A 23,257-nucleotide genomic window follows, 5' to 3' on the forward strand; every position below is an offset into this window, starting at 1 on the left:
AATGATCATGTCTCACCTCTAGTCTCTGTCTTAATGTCAGGTTTTCACCGTGTGTTGTAGATGTTCAGGAGGTTAACTCGACCAACAGTCTACTTCCTGTTTAGAATACCAGGACAGGGAGGATGGTGCAGGTTTAAGTTTATTAGACTGATGCATGTATACCAACAAGACAGCGTCCATCACTGTGACAACAGCGTTTGTTTTCATTCAGAGGCTTTATGGTTTTTCCTATAATACCTGGTGGGCCGGTCTCCAGTCAAAATGCCCGGGACCATTTTTTGTCCCAGTCCAGCCCTGGTCAGGAGTCACAGTCAAGTGTGAGCTGCATGGCCCCTCTATGAACATTGTGGCTTTCCTAATGGCCCCTGTTGAGTCTAATTGTTGGATGTTATCAATGTGTTTCTTAAATTTTACAGGTCTTAGTTCAATCTGTAGGATCAAGACATTCCTGTGATCCTGACCACCTCTCCAGCCACTCTGTGCTGGGGGAGGATTATTGTCGACACATCTCTTGTGAAGATTCTGTTTCTTGTGTGGTCAGCTTCCTGCCCTTTAGTGGCTTCACTGTGTTGTGCACGGTGAACCAATACAGGAAGTGAACCATATATTGGGTGTGGGGGAGATCACCATTTTATGACTAAGGATGCTGTTAGAAACAGTTGGAAGTCACACACACAGAGAGACACACAAACACTAACTCACTCAAACAGCTGAACTACAATGATCCATGTAGCAAACACAAACTGTTATATCGCCTTTGGGCTTTTGGAGCCTTGACCTGACTTTTAAAAAATAATTGGAAAAAAGCTCTATGCTGCTACAAAATGAAAAATAGATATTTGCAAAATTCTGCCCAAGTATGTATTTTACCTGGTTACTGCGTGTGGCGGGCGTGGTCTGCAGCGCCGCTGCAGGGGAGGCGGACGCACCTGAGCGGCACCCGCAATCACGCCTTAACGTCTGTGCTCTCTCTGCTGTTGTTGGTGTGTGTCGGGCTGTGAGCTGCAAAGCTACAGCCGGCTGTGTGCGTACAGCAACCGTGTGTGTAAAGTGGTCAATAAAGAGATGCTGAAAAGCGCGTTCATGCAAACATCGTCGGGTCTGCCGTGATATGTTTACAACGGGACTTCTGCTCCTGAACCTCTGCGCACAGCGTCTGCAGGTCGGGGCTGTACGAAGTCACTTTATCTCTACAGACTGTAAGCTGTCGTCTGTGAGGCGTGAGCGTGTTTGTTTGAACACAGTTCACGGTGGAGAACAGCTGCTGACATAATGTGGATCCGAAGATCCATAACTGGCCTACCTGGGGCTGAAAGTCTCCATAAATGCAGGCGTTTCGGCGGCTACACCGGCTTCCACGAGTGTGACGCTTATTTTGAGAAAATAATAGAATATAAATGTATTTTTATATTTCAATATCACAATAATCTTCCAATGTAGAACTACAAGTTAAAAAAGAAGTAACATAAATCAAATCCACTTCAGCTAAATACTTCTCATTTATTTCCATCTTACATGCTGTGACTGCAGCCATTCCCACATCTCTGTGAATGGGACTCATGGACATGGATCAGTGGTTGTTGATCAATGGTCCTGAGAATCTGCATAATTAAGATGAAGGAACGGAGCTCCCAGCCCATCGTTCCTGCAGCTGCTTTCAGTCTTTATGCAAATGTCCTGTTTGTAAGACTGAAACCTGCAGCTGAGACTGAAGACGTCACCTGATGATGACGACACGTTTCTCCCACAAAACGCTGCGTCCAGATGAACAGAAGCAACAGACTCACTTTCCTGGATGATTGAGATGCATCAAGACTTCATTGTGTGTTACTTCTCATTCAGCACAGACACATTATTCCTGTTAGGTCATGTCAGCTGTCACTCAGTACAAGCACAACTGTGAACAACACAAACTTCTCTTCAATGTGTCACAGAAACACTAAGTGTGAGAGCCTGTATGACACACAGGACAGACTGTAAGCTCTGCTGGCTGCACAGCACTTTGTAGCAGTTTTCCAACATGTCCTCCACCCGTGATGTCAGTGGTGGGACCCCAGTCACAGCACTCAGCACCACCTCCTTTAAATGGATTTTATAGCAGTTCCTCCCGTTACTCGGTGCAACGCTTCTTAAATGTGTTTTTGCAGGATAAAACACAGCAGGTGGTGTAGAGAGGACGTCAGCTGACGGAGCAGAGGGAGGCAGACTGTGGATAAATGACAGAGTGAGAGGAGAGCAACCATGACAGAAGCACAGGTGTGGCAGATAGAAGTGGCTTTATAGACACTTATTGTCAGTCCTCGTGCATGCTGTGGAAATAAGTGTCTGTGTCATGAGGTGACATGTGAGCTTATCTTTGGTCAATAAAGCTGAACGACCAGTTTTCACTTTGCTTGTTACGCTTGTTTAGTGACGTCTGGGTTTCTGTGGAGCCCGAATTTTGATGAGTTCTGGTGAAATCATCTGAGATCATCTGAGCATCGGTGAAGAGTCAGCAGAGAAAGTGTGGGACAGAAGTTTGCTTTGGACACATGGACTGAAATCAAAAAGTAACAAACAGGATTTCCAATGGACAGTATGGAGAAGTGAAAGTACACAAAGGCTGTGCTGGAACACGTGTGTTACACTTTTTGACAGCTGAGAACAAAACACAATATTTTGCATCATCTCTGCAGTGTCTCTTCTTTCCTCTGCTGTTGTGCTTTTAGCTCCAAACTGTTTCAAATGGTTTGTCAGCAAGCTGACCTCTGACCTCTGCAGTACTAACTCCTGACCCGTACAAAGAGCGGGCGTTTCTGACCTTTGACCTGCAGCTGTATGTCTCTCAGTCTCAGTTCTTCTCTCCGTCACTGATGGAGCAGGTGTAGTTGCTGCTGACAGTCAGTCGTTTGTTTTCTCAGAGTGAGGCTGAAGTCTGAACTGTTCAGAGCATCAGGTCTCATCAACGTGCGCTGCTGTAACGCCGCTTTGTCCTCTGAGATCACCAGGTATGAAACCTGAGTGCTGACAGAGCAGCATGTTCCCCCTCATTCACCTCCACCACCACAGCCAAGGCATGCTGGGAAACTGAGGACACACAGACGGAGAACTGAAGTGTCTGCTGTGTGTTCATCTCAGAGTCCTCACAGGTGACACATTAGCTCCAGAACACCAAGCCAGGTGTTTGAAGCCTGACAGGGATTCTTCCCATCCAGAGGGAGGATTTAGCTGCACAACAATGAACATTAGTGTGTAGTTTAGAAACACAGACTGTGCCTGCACTGCATCTAGTGAAGAAAAGTGTTACTGCCAGAGAACCAGGCTCCTTTAAAGCAGCTGATATTAAGGTTGAAAAATCAACAATAAGCTGATGTAATCAACGTTTCACAAAATGGTCAGCAGCTAAAATCTGGAGCCGTTCTTTGGTGGTAATTAACAGTTTGTTCTTGTTAGCTAATTATGTCATTAAAGGTAGCAGCAGAAGCCTTGTGTTGAAAGCCCATTCACTCACACATTCACACAGTATGTGTGTGTCTGTGTTACACTGTGGACATCCCTTCTGTTGGAGCGCCATCTTGTGGCAGGTTTAAGAAATGTTCTTCTTGTAAATCCAAACTGATGCACCTCCATAGCAGACTGTGGAGGCTTTCAGTGACATGAAGACTTGATTTATACTGTCATATTCTCCTGTTACACAAAGCACAGCACGCTGAACATGGATGAACTGAAACTCCCAGCATCTGACTGAGGAAAAGCACAAATCATTCTCACACTGACTCCTGCTTGATTTTAGATTTGCTTTCAAATCCTCACACTTTCATATGAAGCACTAAATGGGCTCCAGACTGTTTATCTCAGCTTCCTGTCAAACACACTGCTGCTCACACCGAGGCTCAGTTTACTCCTCCAGCCTGGCTTAACCTGCTGTCTGTTAAAAACAGTCCCACACTCCTCTGTTTAATCCTTCTGATCAGACTCTTTGATTTTGTATTGTTTTTACCTGAAGTTGTGTTTTTGACATGGTTCTGTCTGTGAAATAAAGCTCACACACACACTGCTACAGTCCTTCATACACTTAGAAACGAAGCTGCTCCTTTCCTCAGTGCTGACACATAAGAGTTGGTTTTATATCCAACACGTCTCTGTTCCAGAAAACAGCTTCAGCAGCCTCTGAGTCTGAACTTGGAGTTGGTTATAAGCCACAGGCCTGTGTGCACAGCAATGAGGAAATATAATGCAGTAAGTGAAACATGGATGTGTGGAACAGATTATCCCAAAGGTTGATTCTGTTCATCTGGACGTTCTCAGTGAAACATTTGGTCTCTCGGTCAGGTGACTCCTTCAGTCTCAGCTGACTGCAGCTTTACAAGCTTACAAACAGCACATTTGCACAATGACTGAAAGCAGCAGCACCTGATATATATGATACTAATATAATACATATACATATATAATCCATACTAATGATGAAGGAACTGAGCTCACAGTCCATTGTTCATTCAGTGAACTACTCAGTTTATTTTGGGCCTCAGAAATGCTCACTCTGTTTGTACATCACTGTCAGCAATAGACTCATTCTGCTGTGTGGACAGGAACACATGTGACATCACTTCCTGTTTGTTTGTGACTGAAGAAGTTTACAAGGAATCATTTAGAAGAGTTTCAAAGATCAACTGATTGAATCCATGAATCTGAAAACGTGTTTGTGAGTGAAAGAGACAGACATGTACAGACTGAACTATCTGTTCAACAGTCAGAGTGTTTCTGTAACAGGAGACACTCTGTACACTCCACTCAGCACAGGGACACTGATGCACCAGGAGACCAGACCCAAAACCCAGGATAAAGAGTTTGAGTGAATGTGGTGTTGAAGGTGTGGAGGTGGATCAGAGTGTCAGAGGAGACTCTGTAGAAGGACAGAGTGCCAGCAGGACAGTCCACATACACTGCTGCTCTGTTAGAGACAGAGGAGGAGGAGGAGGAGATGGATGTTAGTCTGTTATTGTGCCTGACAGACTGAGGACCATCATCAGAGCAGTACAGACTCCAGGACTGATCATTGCATCCAAACACACAGTCATTACTGCGTCCTTTCCTTCTGATGCTTCTGTAACTCACTGATATATAAACGTTTCCTCTCCACTCGACCTCCCAGTAACAGCGACCAGTCAGACCATTTCTACACAGCAGCTGATAATCATCAAATCTGTCTGGATGATCAGGATATGACTGAACCTCCTCCACACATGTCACCTTCCTGTTGTTGTCAGACAGTTGGAGCTTTGTGTTCACTGTGTTTGTGTCGATTGTGAGTTGACAGGAATCTGATGGAGAGAACAAACACAATCCAGCTGCAGTTATTGATCCATCATCTGTTCATTGATTGACACTTTGATGATGACTCCTGACATGATGAAGATGGTTGAATGTGTGCTGCTTTGTTTTCATGAATCCCATTAAAAACACACTTACACTTCCTCAGACCTGGTCTCAACCATCGGACTCCAGCAGGCTCCACCCTGAAAGGAGGAGGGGGGGTCAGAGCAGCACAGTCAGCATGCACACATGGACATTACATGGCTCTCACACACACACTGTTACACACTGAGCTCAAAGCTCGGCTCCACTGTTTTATTCAAAGAAATCTACATTTATTTATCAGCACATTTAAAAACAGCTTGAGCCAAAGTGCTGCACAGAGTAGAGAGAAAATAGGAAACATACACAGTAATGACTATAAAGACTGGTCAGGATTGAAAGCTACAGAGTACAAATGTGTTTCCAACCGGCTTTTAAAAATGTCCAGTGTTGGTGACGACCTGATGTGAAGGGCGACTGTTCCAGAGTTTGGCTGCAGCCATCGATAAAGCTCACCTCTGTTTTTACGTCTAGTTCTGGTCAGAAGCTGCTTATCTGCAGACCTGAGGGCTCCACTTGGATTCTTTTGTTAAAGAGAGATAAGATGGAGCCAATCCATTCACAGATTTAAAGACAACCAGATCTGGAAGTGGATTCTACCACGTACTGGTAACCAGTGGAAAAAGCTGGTGATGGGTCGTCGAGCACAGACCCACCGCTGGAACCAGACAATTGATGAGGGAGAGAACTGTGACAGCGCCGTTCCTTCACTTGACCTCAGTCGCTCTCGTCTGCTCCCTCGTAACACTGCTCTTTATTGAGCTTACATGAATATGCACAAGTTCATTATGACGTCTTACACAGGTATGAACAAAGAGTACCAGTCTGTGCATAGTGTGTGTGTCTGTCTGTCTGTCTGTCTGTCTGTGTCTGTGTGTGTGTGTGTGTCTGTGTGTGTGTCTGTGTGTGTGTGTGTGTGTGTGTGTTCCAGATGTGACCCTGTGACCCCAAAGCTGGTGCTAAGAGTCCAGCGGTCCCCCTAACAAAGGGCTCTTATACTTAACCAGACACAGAGTAGGTGTCCTCCTACACCAGGGGTCTCAAACTCGCGGCCCGCGGGCCAATTGCGGCCTGCCGGACGATAGTTTTTGGCCACACCTTAATATGAAAATGTAATGTTAGTTTGATAATGTATGACACTTTACAGTGTTGTGGGCGGAGCTGAATTAACCCACCAATCAGGGTGGGATATGGATCTCAGGGGACACCAGCCGGGCTTGATGCAAGCAGGGAAACATTTCTCAATGAGTCAAAGTTCCAGCAGCGTTGCCCTGGAGTGTTTCTTTCTTTCCTGTGCCTGGCTGGCTTCCTCCTTTCTATTGGGCAAACGCCGACATTCGCCCCAGCGCGCTGCGTTCACAACACTTCAAAAAAAGTTTTTTTAAGTTGCTGCCCAGCGGGACATTATACGTATATAGATTTATACACACGTCAGTGGGATTTAAAGTTATTTTTCCACAGAGAGAGATCTCATATTAACTCTCACAGTGATGCGTAGGCGGCGGGATAAAAGAAAAGTCATGAACTCAATGCAGCCCAATTTAGTCTGCAGTCACATAGCGACACCTGTTCATCGGCAACAACAGTCCCCGGTAACCCGGACTAATTATAGGGTCGCACCGTAATTTGTGGCTCCATGTTTTTATTTGCATCACTGCGTTTGCATTGCAGCAAACATGAACATTACATATATTTCAATATAATGTAAAAGCAGTCAAAACAACTAACATCAGAAACAGCTGATGTTATTTGTTATATGTCACGGTGTCATTTCCGCTTCTTTCTCCTGTAACAACAGCCCGGCGCCGTGAGCAGTCGCCTTTTTTGCGCTCGCTATCCCTGCACTTTCTACCATCTGCAAACGCCACGGTGTTCGTGTCGTCATGAAAGACATGAACATCGAGCGTAAAAACAAAGGAGACTGCTACCGGCTTTTTATCTGCCGATCGCCGTGCTACGGTTGCAAGAAAAAGAAGCAGAAATGACGTTCTCTACGCGTTGAGACGTTCCCCGTCCGTCGGCTAAACGCTTGATTGAAACTTCAATGCGACAGTGACACCAAGTAGAATTATAAATGTCACATAGCCCCAAACATGTCTTTTTCAAAGCCTGCGGTGAAGAGAAAGGTTGGTGATGAGCACCGACAATTTCAGGAAAAGTGGGAAATGCAATATTTCTTTGTTGAGCACAGGGGCACCCCGACCTGTCTTATTTGCACAGAGAAAGTTGCGCTGCACAAGGAATACAATTTGAAACGTCATTACACAACTAGACATGCTGAGGTGGATGCAGAATACCAGGGAGACGAGAGAGCGAACCGGGTTGCCAGTCTTAAAACAGATCTACTGAGGCAGCAAGATTTCTCCAAGAAAGCAACCAAAGAGAATAATGCAGCAGTCGGAGCCACGTGGTTAGTGAGATGATTGCTAAAGCAGGGAAGCCATTCACAGAAGGTGCATTTGTCTAAAAGTGCATATTGCAGGCTGCAAATATAGTCTGTCCGGGAAAGAAAGGTCAGTTTAGCAACATCAGCCTTTCTGCCAACACCGCAGCAGATCGCATTTCTGACCTGTCAAGTGACATTTATGACAAACTGTGTGAAAAAGCCAAATGTTTCAGTGTATACTCAGTCGCTCTTGATGAGACCACAGACATCACCGACACTGCCCAGCTCCCAATGTATGTCCGTGGTGTTGATGACAGTTTTGAAGTGATGGAGGAGCTGCTCACAGTAATTCCAATGCATGGCCAGACCACCGCTCAGCAGATATTTACAAGCTGTGTGATGCCATTGAGAATGTTGGTTTGCCATGGAAGAGGTTTGTTGGAATAACAACAGATGGAGCGCCATCAATGACAGGGAGGGAAAATGGACTGGTGGCACAAAACAAACTGGAAGAGGAAGGCGTGGAGGAGGCCATTGCTCTGCACTGCATCATCCATCAGCAGGTCCTTTGCAGCAAATGCCTGAAGTTTGACAATGTGATGTCTATTGTTGTGAAATGCATCAACCAAATCAGATCCAGGGGCTTAAAGCACCGAAGGTTCTGTGCTTTTTTAGAGGAAATGGAGTCAGAATATGGGGATGTGCTCGACTTCACTGAGGTACGTTGGCTCAGCAGGGGAAATGTATTAAAGAGACTTTTTGAGTTGAGAGCAGAAGTGAAGCCTTCATGGAGAAGGATGGAGTTAGTGTTCCTGTGCTAACTGATCCCAAATGGCTCATGGACTCAGCTTTTCTTGTTGATATGACACATGAGCTTAATGTACTGAACAAGACGTTACAAGGCCAGGGGCAACTTGTCAGTGCTGCCTATGACAACGTGAGAGCATTCTCCACAAAACTGGCGCTCTGGAAAGCTCAGCTCTCTCAGACAAACCTTTGCCATTTCCCAGCATGCAAGGCACTCGTGGATGCAGGCACACCATTCAGTGCTGACGAGTATGTTGATGTCATTTTGAGGCTACAGGAGGAATTTGATCACAGGTTTGCTGACTTCAAGACACACAGAGCCACCTTTCACATTTTTGCGGACCCCTTCTCCTTTGATGTGCAAGATGCCCCTTCTGTGCTTCAAATGGAGCTCATTGAGCTGCAGTGCAACTCTGAACTCAAAGCAAAGTTCAGGGAGGTGAGTGGAAAAGCAGACAAGCTTGGACAATTTTTGAGAGGATTGAGCCCTAGTTTCCCTCGGCTTTCCCGAATGTTCAAGTGGACCATGTGCCTTTTTGGTAGCACATACTTGTGCCAAAAGCTCTTCTCCACTTTGAACTTCAATAAGTCCAAGTACAGGTCCAGACTTACGGATGATCATCTTCAAGACATACTGAGGGTCGCAACTGCTTCCTCCCTCAGGCCAAATCTGGCTCGGCTATGCGAGAGGAAACGCTGCCAGGTCTCTAGCAGCAAGGAGTAGGCAAGAGAAGCCATGTTCAGAAGAACAGTTCATTTTCTACAGTGTTCCATTCATGTTCAGAAGAAGGTTATAGAACTGTTAATACAGACATTTCAATCTAAATACAGCAGATATAGAAGACTGAAAGAAACACACAAGTTCACTGACTAAAAATATCTTATTATTATTTTATTTATGTATTACAGATTGATTGATTTTCTTATTAATTCTTAATTTGTTTATTTATTTTTAATATTTTGTGTTAAAAAATAAAAATAAAGAGATTTGAGAAGATTGGAATTTTTTAACCATGCCTTTCTTGTGGAAAACCTAATGCGGCCCAGCCTCACCCAGACTCTGCCTGCAGCGGCCCCCAGCTAAATTGAGTTTGAGACCCCTGTCCTACACCATAAATCAGTAAGAGAGGGTACGACCTCTCTCATGGCCCCAAGTGGTGTGTGCATGCCAGAGCACTCTGGAAGGCACACAGAGTCTTTACAGACTACTAAGGATCAAACCTCTATCATCATGCAATCGATTATACAACTCTAAGCATATATGAGTAAATATTTCTAAGCATAAATGACAATCAACAATATAAACCTTACAGCTGGTTTTAATAACAGAATTTATTTGTTTCTCAAACGAGAAAGAGCTATCGAGAAACACTCCTAAATCTTTAGTTCTGAACTTTTCCAGTGGGCCAAGGTCAACATTATCTGCTAATGCTAAATAGGCTGCCGTTATTAACTAATGCTAATTTGATGTGAATTAGCATTATGCACTAATGCTAACACTTTTTAACAATGTGAGTAGCTAATGCTAACACTATTTCCCTTAACTTTATAACATTGTGAACGGCTAATGCTAACACTCTTTTCCCTAGCATTACAACATCTGAGCTGCTAATGCTAAGTAGGCCGCCATTAGCACCTACGTCTATCCATCCATCCATCCATTCGCTTCCGCTTATCCTTTTCAGGGTCGCGGGGGGCGCTGGAGCCTATCCCAGCTGTCATAGGGCGAAAGGCGGGGTACACCCTGGACAGGTCGCCAGTCTGTCGCAGGGCTAACACACAGGGACAGACAACCATTCACACTCACATTCACTCGCACATTCACACCTAGTGGCAATTTGGATTATCCAATTAACCTATCCCCACAAGCTGCATGTCTTTGGACGGTGGGAGGAAGCCGGAGTACCCGGAGGGAACCCACGCAAACACGGGGAGAACATGCAAACTCCACACAGAAAGACCCCGGCCTGATGGTGGAATTGAACTCAGGACCTTCTTGCTGTGCGGCAACAGTGCTAACCATCGTGCCACCGTGCTGCCCACCTACGTCTAATTTAAGGCAAATACGCATTAGAACCTAATGCTCATATCGTTTTCCTTTGCTTTATAGCAATGTGAGCAGCTACTGCTAAATAGCATTAGCTAATAACAGCAGTCTAATTTAATGCAAGTTAGCATCATTTGCATTATAACGATGTGAGGAGTTAATGCTAAGTATGCTGCCATTAGTGGCTAATTCTAATTAGGGGTGAATAATTATTACAAGCTAATGCTAATATCGTTTTCTCTTCCCTTTTAACAATGTGAGCAGCTAGTGCTAGGTAGGCTGAAGCTAGCAGCTAATGCTAAAGCTAAAGATAATTTGATGTGAATTAGCATTACATTAGTGAGGAGTTAATGCTAAGTAGACTGCCATTAGCAGGTAATGCTAATTTAAGGTTAATAGGAATTGGCATCTAATGCTAATACCATATTTTCTTGCTTTAACCCTTTAAAACTGGTCAGAGTGGGCACACTCCGTTTTGCGCAACTATTTTTAAATCCCGGTAGCACTGTAATCACGTGAGCTAGCGCAATAATTTTTTTTGCATATGAAACCTGAGGAGTTGTATTTACATCTTATGCCATCAGCTTGTCCTAGGTTACAGTTTCCTTCCACATATGCTTAGGACTCATATTGCTCTGCTGGAAATAGTTTATTTTGATGCATATGCTGTTATTTTGCAAATTTGCAGTATAATATTTATTTTCGTTTTTCCTGCAGTATATATAAATTGGTGTATTTCAAAAATAAAACTATGAAGGCACTCAAAATAAATTTCCTGAGGTGGGAAACTATTTTGTGCAACTTTTTTGTATTTACAGTTTTGAGGGATAAGCCTCTTAAATTTCTCTAACTAGAAATATATGTTAAAAAAACAAAAACGATTTTCAATTTTTTTGTAGTTTATTGCACTTTTTTGCAATTTATGTAATTACTATGCACTTAATACATACATATTATTAAAATTTAGGCTGTAATGGTTGTATTGATGTATAGCAACTTGAAATGCTCCCAAAAATGGCTCTACAGCATGTAAAAATATAATATAAGCTCTGGCGGACTTGGTTCTATGGTAGGTCTTAAAGGGTTAAATCAATATCAGTAGCTAATCCGATTGCTCAGTCTGACGTCAGGTGAAGTCATTTTTATGCATTTAAGAGCTGTGTTGAATTCAACATTACAAACTGAACATTAGAACTATCCTCTTCTCCAGGATTTTCCTGATTTAACATTTCAATATGACATTTCCAGCGCTTTGTTTTCTCTGCTCACAGACAAAACAGATACACGCATGTATATACAGTCCACGTCCAGCTCTGCATGCACTCCTGCTCCATTTCTATAGAGAATAAACAACGTAACACAATCATTCTCCATTGTTTTCAACTCAACCAGCTGCATTTAATGAAGGAGTTTGAATTTACTTTACAACAGCTGCTGTTGTTTCCTGTCTGCATTCATGTTCTTAACTGTACTCCACACATTCTGAACTGGTGTACCGTAATTGTCGGGCTATAAGCCGCTACTTTTTGCACAAGCTTTGAGCCCTGCGGCTTTTAGTCAGGTGCGGCTTTTCTATGGATTGTCCATGAGCGGATTTGTTTTGTTTGTTCCGCTGTTGTACGGCACTACGTTGCCTGGCGGAAGGATCGGGGTTCAAGAGTGGTATGTTGGTCACATGTCCATCCGTCAGGCAACGTAGTGCAGTACGAGGTAGCGCGAAAAACAAACTTCAAAGTAGCGCTACCCGTTCAGCTGGAGGCCTGGATGATGAGCGGCGATAAACTTGCAAAAAGCAAGTTATGCCCAACTCCACCATTGGATTCTGACAGCGTGGAAAAGTGTGAAAACATCCATGATCACCAACAGATTTCGAAGGGCTGAATGCTGCATGATGGAGAGGAGGACACCGCCACGGCCCTTCTGAGGGTGTTCGACTCTGACACTGACAACGAGGATTTCTTTGGTTTTGAAAGTGACAACGAAGGAAAGAAGCTGAGAGTGGATGACGAAGCCACCCTGAGCCTGTTTGTTTCCGACACTGGAGGAGAGGACTTTGGTGGTTTTAGTGCGCAGGAAGATGGTGGTGAATGACTGACTTTTCTTCTTGTTAAAGCCGTGTCACTGCACCTGAGCCTAAAAGGTAGTCCGAATCAATTGTTCTGGTGTGCTGTAGGTTATTGTTATGTACTACATTTGTTACTCATTTATGAAGCACAGTACATGTTTTGTACTTGTAATTACCGCTACTTGTACATATACCTAAAAAGTTATGCAAATATGTACCCATAACTTGTTTTTCAAAATATTAATAAAAGGGGTGTGTCTCCAAACAGCCATCTCTTTCCTGACAATTCGCTTTGTGCATATTCTCTTACATATGATAAGTCAACATTGAAACACCTGCGCTTTTAGTCAGGTGCGGCTAATGTATGTACAAAACAGGATTTTCCCCTGATTTTAGCTTGTGCGGCTAATATTCAGGTGCGCTCTGTAGTCCGGGAAATACGGTAGTTCTTCCTAAAGTACTGCAGTATTCCTGCCAGTACATCCTTTTAGTTTTCCTAACTGTTTCCTCTGATGCTCGTTGCTATTCTTTCCTCAATGCAAATTCATGCTAAGCTCCTTCATATCCATCCCTGTTTCTAAACCTGTAATAATTCCTTTAATGTGTCTTTGGCCTAATTATGAGTCTGTCCATATGTTTGTAGTTCCCCACTTGCTTTGGTTTCTTAGCTCTGATTCTCTCAAATTTATCCTTGAAATCATTTACTGGCATCTCTCCCTCTCACTCCCACTATCCCCAGAACACCAGAGTATTCATCTCCTGGTTTATCCTATGGCCTCTTTGCATTTTCTCCAATCATCCCTGTTTCTAGAGTCTCACCCCATCTGCAGGCAGTCCAAGAGAAACTGCCTCTGCCATTTTCTTCTTCTTAATCTTTGATTTTTCTCTTCACTTTCTCCATTGGGTCTTCTTAGACGCACTTTCCAGAAAGCAACAACATTTTTTGTGCCCCATTTTTCAAATTGTGCATCTTACTTCAGCTTAATGTGTTTCCTGTTTTGTTTTTACACAGGTCATGTAAAAGAAATCCTACCAGAGACTCGACAAAGCTGAACTGAAAGACAGCACGGGCAATAAATCAGAGCAGCACAGAACTTAAGCTCATGGTCCATAGAAGCTGGGCTCTACAGGTGTACCAGGACAAGCTTAGTGTAAGTCCCTCGAAAAAGTTTCACTTGTGCTGTTTCGGTGTAAATTACTGGTTTGTTTGAACAATTTCATCAGCTGAACCATAAATACTCCAAAACAATTTCTTTGTGACTCAGTGTGATTTTTCATTTTGTAATATTAGCATGTCAAACTCTACATTCTCTACACAGATGAGAAATGAAGTGTATTTAATAATAAAAGTTATCTCTCAGAGACAAAGTTAGTGTCTCATTCAGGTCTGTATCCGAGTAGCCTCAGACACATGCAGTGCTCATATTTTCTGTTTTGTGTGTCACTCAGACCTCTTCCTGACAGGGGCAGCAATTTCATTTAAAGTCCCATTCACTGATACAGGCTGCTGGAGCTCCAACCAGGAGGGTACACACATGATCCAGGGAAAAAATTATATATGGTCTCTTAGATAAATATTAAGAGGTCCTGTGTTTTACTAAAAAATCAAAGTAGTAAAACACAGGACCTTTGGGTTAGATATAAGGTGATTTGACAAATCATGTCTGTTGTAAATGAGTAAGCCATTTATCGACCTGACTCAGGTTTTAAATCATCATCAGAAAAGACTGAATCCTGACCTGAGAATTGTACACTTTGGACTCTCCACTGCAGAAAATAGAAGCTTCAGTCCTGAATCCTGCAGGTTGTTGTTACCCAGATCCAGCTCTGTCAGACGGGAGGACTGGGAGCTCAGGACTGAGGACAGAGCTTCACAGCTTCTGTCTGACAGGTTACAGCCACTCAGTCTGAAGAAAGGATGACAAGAAGACATGAAACACTTGTGTTAAAGTATATTCATGGTGCCATGAGGAGCTACTACATTTACAATATTTCAACACTGTTTCAGGACATGCTGGAATCCTTATTGCCTCATGTTACAAAAGACAAATGTGGCAGTTTAGTGTGATTTGGATGGATTCATTAAAAAAACAAAACATAAACACTGTTAATTTTTTCCAAATGAAATTGATTAAATGATGTTAATTGATGAAAAAAAAATCGATATTGCTTGATCTGACCTCAGCGTTTCCAGTTTGCAGTATTGACTCTTCATCCCAGCAGACAGAAGCTTCACTCCTGAATCCTGCAGGTTGTTGTTACCCAGGTCCAGCTCTGTCAGATGGGAGGACTGGGAGCTCAGGACTGAGGACAGAGCTTCACAGCTTCTGTCTGACAGGTTACAGCCACTCAGTCTGACATCAAGGTGGAAGGGAGACAAGATCAACCAAACAAATCAGAGCTTTATTGCTTTTTTATTGTTTTTAAGCAGAAATCAGTGAGGTGCTGGTAGATTCTGTTCTTTTGGTTTATTACCCAACAACACACACATACACTAATATTTGTGACTTTTGTAATAGTAGCATTTACAATGCAAAGCAACAGCGATCACAGATTGAAGGGGCCTGAATAAAACTACAATGCAGTGATTTTTAAGATGACCTGTTCTTCCAATTTCCAACAACAGATTTCTCCAACCTTACAGTTAAAAATAATTCTTTATCTCATACTGAATCTTGGTGCACCTCCCCCCAGTTTATTAAAATGAAGAGGTACTGAAGTTGCTGTAAGTGATGTGTGATGCCACTGATTTCCTTCCTGATCCAATACAAAGTAAAATTCAGGCTGGTATCTGCGATACTGATGAAAACTATTCCTTCAGAATCAATACAAGACATAAGAAAATATGTTTTGTATAACATAAAAAGCCTGAATTTTAAAATATTCAGTTAATAATCAAAAACAGATGTGACTGAAAATAATAAAACTGAGAAACATTTTATGGCCATTCGATCCTTTTACAACCATTGCAAGAGCTTGGTTGGCATAGCCGGCAATACGTTGGATAGTAATAAGTCCGGTGGGTGATGGGCTCCACCAGGGCTGCCCTTTGTCACTGATTCTGTTCATAAATTTTATGTTTAAAGGCTGTATCAAAAGTTCATTCAAGTTACAATATTGTGGTCAAAAGTTCTCCTTTTTTCTTTTATACTATACAACTACGCTGTCTCATGGTTTTAGGACATGGATCTGTCATGGAAGAAATCTATGACCACTTTTAATCAACATTTTAAAAATAAACATGATCACAGATTTACTTACAGAGCTTTGTTGGAGGCTTTGACCACTGGCAGCAGCCTCAGAAGAGCCTCCTCTGAAGCAGAGTATTTCTTCAGGTCAAACACATCCAGATCTTCTTCTGATGACAGTAAGATGAAGACCAGAGCTGACCACTGAGCAGGAGACAGTTTATCTGTGGAGAGACGTCCTGATCTCAGGGACTGTTGGATCTCCTCCACTAGAGAACGATCATCCAGTTCATTCAGACAGTGGATCAGATTGATGCTTTTCTCTGCAGACAGATTCTCACTGAGCTTCTTCTTGATGTACTGGACTGTTTCCTGATTGGTCTGTGAGCTACTTCCTGTCTGTGTCAGCAGACCTCGTAGGAGAGTCTGATTGGTCTGCAGTGAAAGACCCAGGAGGAAGCGGAGGAACAAGTCCAGGTGTCCATTTGGACTCTGTAAGGCCTTGTTCACAGCACTCTGGTGGAGAGACTCTTTTTTTCTAAAAAAACTAGACCGCTTGGATGTTGTTTGTTGTTGTTCCATCAGATTGAGTCCAGAGTTGCTGAAGGTCAGATGGACATGAAGAGCAGCCAGAAACTCCTGAACACTCAGATGGATGAAGCAGAACACCTTGTCCTGGTACAGTCCTCTCTCCTCTTTAAAGATCTGTGTGAACACTCCTGAGTACACTGAGGCTGCTCTGATATCGATGCCACACTCTGTCAGGTCTGATTCATAGAAGATCAGGTTTCCTTTCTGCAGCTGAACAAAAGCCAGTTTTCCCAGAGACTCCATCATCTTCCTGCTCTCTGGACTCCAGTGTGGATCTGTCTCAGCTCCTCCATCATACTTGACCTTCTTCACTTTGGCCTGAACCACCAGGAAGTGGATGTACATCTCAGTCAGGGTCTTGGGCAGCTGTCCTCCCTCTCTGGTTTCCAGCACATCCTCCAGAACTGTAGCAGTGATCCAGCAGAAGACTGGGATGTGGCACATGATGTGGAGGCTTCGTGATGTCTTGATGTGGGAGATGATCCTGCTGGCCTGCTCCTCATCTCTGAATCTCTTCCTGAAGTACTCCTCCTTCTGTGGGTCAGTGAACCCTCTGACCTCTGTCACCATGCCAACACAGTCAGGAGGGATCTGATTGGCTGCTGCAGGTCGTGTGGTTATCCAGAGGTGAGCAGAGGGAAGCAGTTTCCCCCTGATGAGGTTTATCAGCAGCACATCCACTGAGGTGGACTTTCTAGGGTCAGTTAGGATTGTAGTTTTGTGGAAGTCCAGAGGAAGTCGACACTCATCCAGACCATCAAAGATGAACACAACCTGGAAGTCTTCAAAGCTGCAGATTCCTGCTTCTTTGGTTTCAGTAAAGAAGTGATGAACAAGTCCCACCAAGCTGAACTTTTCCTCTTTCAGCACATTCAGCTCTCTGAAAGTGAATGGAAATATGAACTGGATGTCCTGGTTGGCTTTGTCTTCAGCCCAGTCCAGGCTGTGTTTCTGTGTTAAGACTGTTTTCCCAATGCCAGCTACTCCCTTTGTCAGCACTGTTCTGATTGGTTCATCTCTTCCAGGTGAGGCTTTAAAGATGTCTTCTTGTCTGATGGTTGTTTCTGGTCTGTCTGGTTTCCTGGATGCTGTTTCAATCTGTCTGACCTCATGTTCATCATTGACCTCTGCAGTCCCTCCCTCTGTGATGTAGAGCTCTGTGTAGATCTGATTCAGGAGGGTTGGGTTTCCTGCTTTAGCGATGCCCTCAAACACACACTGGAACTTCTTCTTCAGGGTGGATTTAAGGTTACGATGACAAACTGCAGCTTGAAGTTCTGAATGAGAAGAAAAATAAACACTCAATTCCAAAAAGAACTAATCTTTAAAACATGTTGCTCCATCTTCCATCTCTGGAAAATGTTCATTTATCCAGCAGCTTAAATCTTTAGATAAATCCTCTTACTGCTCTGCAGACGGTCAGCCAGCTCCTCCTGCTTCATTCTCCTCAGGAAGTCCACTGTGATCTTCACAAATGCCTCTCTGCTGCTGCTCCTCTGACTCTCTAAGCATTCTGGGTAATCTGGACTCAGAACCTTCTGGATCTTCTTCAGCTCGTTCTTCACAAAAGTGATGATGTTGTCCTCCAGCAGCTGGAACAGAATATTTATGAATGAGCCAATCAGACTGAAATCATGGAGCCAAACATCAGATCCATGTTGGACACACTGACGATCCACTGGTCTACAAAGAGCAGCATGGAGATGACTGTGAACAGAACAGATGTAACAGTAGTTGTTGTACATGTACAGACCATAAATATGGAGTCCAGCTGTGTTTGATGCTGCTGGGCAGACTGACCACTGGGAACCTCTGAGCTCTGCTGCTCCACTCTGTGGAGGAACCATGAAGGATTAGATCAACACAGGATAAAGATCCAGGAGTTTCTGCTCAAATAACTTCATCTGAATCAAGTCTGTCAAGTTTTAAACTCTCAGATTGTGAACATATCAGTAATTTTCAGTCTGTTTTCATGGACGTCCTTTCAGTGGTGATGTCAGGGATGATTTTGAAGAAGCTCATCAAACTGAACCATCAGCAGATCACTGCTCCAAAACCAGAACATGATCCGAGTCTCCCTCCACCACCAGAACACCAGCTTTACTAACGTGGTAGATCAGTGTAGTACAGATCAATAACTGATGAGTCATTTGATCAAAATCACTGAGTGCTTCACGTCTGACCCTCTGATGCTTCTGTAGACATTTTGCATATTTAATGAATGTCTGACAGTTTTACATTCATTCTATGAACACAGTGGAAATGTTGTGTTATAGTCTCCATGTTGTTTCCAGCATCATAAATTCTTAAGTTCAGAAAATTAGATTCTTTCTTCACAGCTGAAAAACAACAACATTTATTCTCTATTGAAATCTGCATCGTCCACTCCAAAGGTCACAATCTGAAGGTAACATCTGGTTTTGTTCCCTGTGGTTAACTCTGAGCATCAGTATGGTGGGATTTATCCACTACATCCACACCACTGTGGTTCAGTGTTGTCCTGATGGAGTAACAGCAGCCAGTATGATCCAGGCTTTAGCTGCTGGGTCTCTGTGTGACCTCTCAGACTGTTTAACAGATCAGACACAAAGAGAATCAGAGCAGCTCTGTTCTTTAAAGACAAACATGAACCCACTCAGGTCACACTTTCCCCACAGATATGAGCATCACTGTCCTCAAACAGCAAATGACCAAGTCGAACATTTGGATCTTTTCTCTTTCATTGTTTTCTTTTTAATGAATCTTTGTAACAATCTGAGGATGTTTCAGGTCATATTTATCCAGGAAACACAAACATGTAAAGGAGTCATCACAGCTCTCTGACCTCGTTGCTCCAGGTTCACCACTGAAGGCTGGAGGGTCACCTTTGGACCAGTCGCTCCTCACAGACGGACAGCTGGACCCTGCAGACTGTGACCTCTGATCTCTGCAGACACAAACATGATTGAAGCAGCTGTGATCACACAGACTGCAGATAATGCAGCTGTTTCCTGTCAGTAACATCCTCTTAGATTAGAGTTCAGCTTTTTACAGGAAAACTGGACAAAACTGATTTTTGTTACAAACTCATTTTCATTTCCTCTCAGCTCACAAACACAGTCAGACAATCAACCAGAGTCAACACTGATTATAATGTCAGTGCAGAATTATTTCTGTTACTCAGTGAGTTCAGCTCTCTGACCTCGTTGCTCCAGGTTCACCACTGAAGTCTGGAGGATTTAGAGGTTTGGACCAGTCGCTCCTCACAGACGGACAGCTGGACCCTGCAGACTCTGCTCTGTCCTCCTCTTCCTCCATCATCATCTTCAGTCAGTCTGAGAGGTAAACCACAAACACTCAGTGAGTTCACATTAACAGGAGTAAATGAGTTACAGTCGCTGACCTCTGACCTGTCATGTGACCTAGAAACCAGGTCAATATGTCTGTAGGGTCAGTCATCCAGGTCATGTGATCTAAGGAGCTTGGAGAGAAAGGAGACGTCTTTAGGTTTCTGGAAGACGTTTCATCTGAGAAGCTTCTTCAGCTCTAAAACCAAACGGTGGAGAGTCCCAGATATTTAAACCTGAGAGGGAAAGAAAGCATGTCGCTGACCCACCACTGATGTTATTTCAAGGAGGAAACTGAGAGCCTTTGCACCAGGAGCACAAACATCAGCTCCAGCAATGATCCACTGATGTGTTTTTATTCCATGTATGAATGTTGTTATTGACAGAGATGACGTTTGTGTGTCAGTGATGCAGTGACTGTTGTTGTTACCTGTACAGGCTGGTTAGACTCTATGAAACAGATCATACAGATCTCTGCATGTTAGAAGAGACTATTAAAGGTCATGAATGAGACAAAGGCAGGGAGGCGTCCTTTACAGCTAAACAGCAGAGTGAGAGAACAGCCAGCACCTCTACATTTATCACATTATACAGCACATGTATGATACTGACAGGGATGAGAAGAATTTAGTGATTCTGATCCCATCATTGATATTACTTATTGATTCTCAGTAGCTCTGCTCTGACAGTCACCACCATCACTGAGCAGCATATCAAAGACATTTGTGCACATTAACTGCATGTTGTGGCTCAAATGTTTGTGCATGTTGGAGGCATTTCCTCTTTGTTGTGATCAGTGTTGGTCATTACTCAAAACAGTCATTATTACACATATTACACAGAACACTTTAATTAAAAGTAATGGAGTACGTTACTTCATTACTCCTCATAACATTACTTTGATGTTACTGTGTAAAATGAACAAATGAGCATGTAACAACATGAAGCTGAGGTACAGCCCCACACACCAACACAGATCCTGATGAGGTCACGTGATGTTTCTCTGAGTGTTTATGAACACAAATCAAAGATGAAACAGCACAAAGACACTTCAAAGTGATTCTACTGTAGAAACATGAACAGGTAGAAACCTGCAGCCTGACTGCTCATCACTTTGTTACCTGTTCAAGTTCAGCAGCAGCAGCTCACTTTATCACGGTGCTGGTCTGGGGTCAGTGTTTACTCAGCTTTACGTCACTCTGGGTTCTTGGCTAGCTTAGCGTTAGCTTAGCGTTAGCTTAGTGTTAGCTTAGTGTTAGCATGCTGTGTGCTAGCTTAGCGTCAGAGCTCTGCAGGTGTCTCGTGTGTAAATATTAATCACAGTGACAGTAAAGGAGGTAAAGGGCTGTGACGTCATCACGTACGCTGCGTCCTCTGTGGGCTCTGAGTGAACTCAAAGTACAAACTACAAGTACACAAACACGAACGTAGCTCAGAGTGGCGGACACACTCGGCCTCGTTGGTCCAGCTGTGAGTCCGTTACCGTGAACTATGGAGCGGCAGATTTGTGCTGAACTAAGCTGCACACAGCTGATGTTAGCCAGGAAACATTACACACTGACTTTAATGGAGAGACCGGAAATACAAACACACACAGTTTGTTGTGTGAAGAAATCAAACACGAGCTGAACAAACAGTAAAGTTCCTAAAGACAAACTGTTAAAGGAGGAAACAAAGCAAACTTACAGTTTCTTCACACACCAACAACAAGCTCCACTCCACACCTGGACACTAAACACGGACACACAGGTGAGCTGCTTCCTGGAAGGAGGCGGGGCTCCACCTGAAACTCAGCACAGGTGGGAGGGGCTCAGCTCTGTGTGTGCTGATGTGTTAACTTTAAAAATATGCCGTCTGACTGCTCAGACTGAGTCAGAGTAAAGTTCACATGCTGACGTGTGGAGACATGAAACCTTGTTGTAGCTGCAGGTGTGAACACACTGATCCCAGATCAGCTCTGCTGTATTTGTAACATGAACATTTCTGCTGCAAAGCTTCAAATGTTCAGCATGTTTCTCTGTTTCCAGTCTATAGATCCAGTCACACTTTCTACCTTCACCTGTGCAGTAAAGACTGAGAGCAGAGCTGAAAGCAAGCGTCCAATCAGTGAGCAGCATCAACACCTGAGCTTCATTCAGACTCTGTTATTGAAGATGTTGTTGGTACAAAGTTCATCTGCTGCTCACATGAATCCATGAAAGATTTATTTCACTGAATGTTTCTTCAAAGCTCATTTCAACCTGTTGAAGTCATGAATGAAAGTGCAGACTGAGAGTGGATCACATGATGTTTGAGGTGTGTCATGTGACATGTTCAGTATTGTCACACATGTCTAGATTGTCCCTGATATCATAACTGCTCAAACACTGATGATTATATTTGAAGAATTATTCCTGATGGCAGCAAAGTTTGAATGGAGCTCTCTGTCTGTGCTGATTTGTCGCCCTCTGGAGGTCAAAGCACAAACTGCATGATGTCACTGTAACCACCACAGAGACAGGAAGTGTTTTTATGACTGAAACACTGAAATGATGCTAACGGCTGTCGTTAGGCTCACTGACAGCAGTGCTGATGTGTTCATGTCAAACACTGGCTCAGGTCAGACTCCTTCATCCTTCTCCAGCGTGAGGCCGCCCTCAGACCCACAGGAGCTCTGACCTTTGACCTCCTGACCCTAACCATTTTAGTCTTGTTGCATCTTTAAATGCAAATCCATCCAAACTGTAGCCGAGCAAAAGAAGCTGGAAGCTGTTCTATGAATGATGTTGTTGAAGGAGCTTGGAAAGAAAAGCGTCTGGACTTCTTTAAGTTGCTTGAAGAGGGACATGGACGTCTTAACGCCCACTCACATCCTGGGACATTTGATCACAGGAAATCACATGATAGCGTGGGGCTAGATCTCACAATGGGTTCACCCAAAACCTTGGCTGATTGTGACCCACACCCGTTTTCACACTGTGGCTCGTGTGATTAGGTAGAGGATCAACAGGGGCTCCGTGTCCCTGAATTTAAACTGAATCTAAACACACCGTGCACAATGCCAAGTTAGATAATGGTTAAAAGAACAAGATAAGAATAAATAAAAAGATAAAATAAGGATAAAAAATAACTTAAAAAAATAAAATAAAAAGATAAATAACTGCAAATAAGTACAAATAAGTAACTGAAGACACGTGTGGTCTGCAGATGTCGATGTACATGGATGTACATGGAGTTTAATGTGCAAAATGAACTTAGTGTGCAAAGTGACCTGATGTGCAAACTGCAGTTTGAGGTCGGTCAGCTGTTCAGGAGTCTGATAGCAGTGGGGAAGATGGAGTTGTTGAGTCTGGATGTTCTACATTTCACACTTCTGAACCTTCGTCTCGAGGGCAGAGGTGTGTCTCTCCTCTGGACTCTGTGATGGTAGCTGCTCTGCAGAGAGGGCAGCGGGGTCCTGATGATCTTCTC

At 43.5% G+C, this 23,257-nt stretch overlaps 2 protein-coding genes across 3 annotated transcripts in view; one reads left to right on the forward strand and one right to left on the reverse strand.

Moving 5' to 3' along the window:
• Positions 1–23,257, forward strand: part of LOC147337001 (protein NLRC3-like) — a 618,167-nt gene that overhangs the window by 411,634 nt on the left and 183,276 nt on the right. The window lies entirely within an intron of this gene.
• The window catches only part of LOC147337013 (protein NLRC3-like), a 504,309-nt gene continuing 485,230 nt past the window's right edge, over positions 4,179–23,257 (reverse strand). The window contains exons 1-5 of one of the 2 annotated variants that reach the window (XM_086287168.1): positions 17,887–17,935; positions 15,964–17,758; positions 14,442–14,609; positions 5,452–5,498; positions 4,179–5,303 (exon numbers count right to left, since the gene is read on the reverse strand). In XM_086287168.1, the coding sequence (XP_086143294.1) occupies positions 4,774–5,303; positions 5,452–5,498; positions 14,442–14,609; positions 15,964–17,758; positions 17,887–17,923 (2,577 nt within the window). In that variant the 5' untranslated portion in view covers positions 17,924–17,935 and the 3' untranslated portion in view covers positions 4,179–4,773. Of the gene's footprint in view, positions 5,304–5,451; positions 5,499–14,441; positions 14,610–14,882; positions 15,057–15,963; positions 17,759–17,886; positions 17,936–23,257 lie in introns of those variants that run through there. The other variant, XM_086287158.1, reaches the window with a different exon arrangement.

Source organism: Aulonocara sp. 'chitande type north' Nkhata Bay, linkage group LG3, assembly GCF_057382095.1.
Source record: "Aulonocara sp. 'chitande type north' Nkhata Bay isolate Kocher_YH1m ecotype deep benthic linkage group LG3, A_spYH_male_GT1.1, whole genome shotgun sequence".
In the NCBI taxonomy this organism is placed as follows: Eukaryota; Metazoa; Chordata; class Actinopteri; order Cichliformes; family Cichlidae; genus Aulonocara; species Aulonocara sp. 'chitande type north' Nkhata Bay.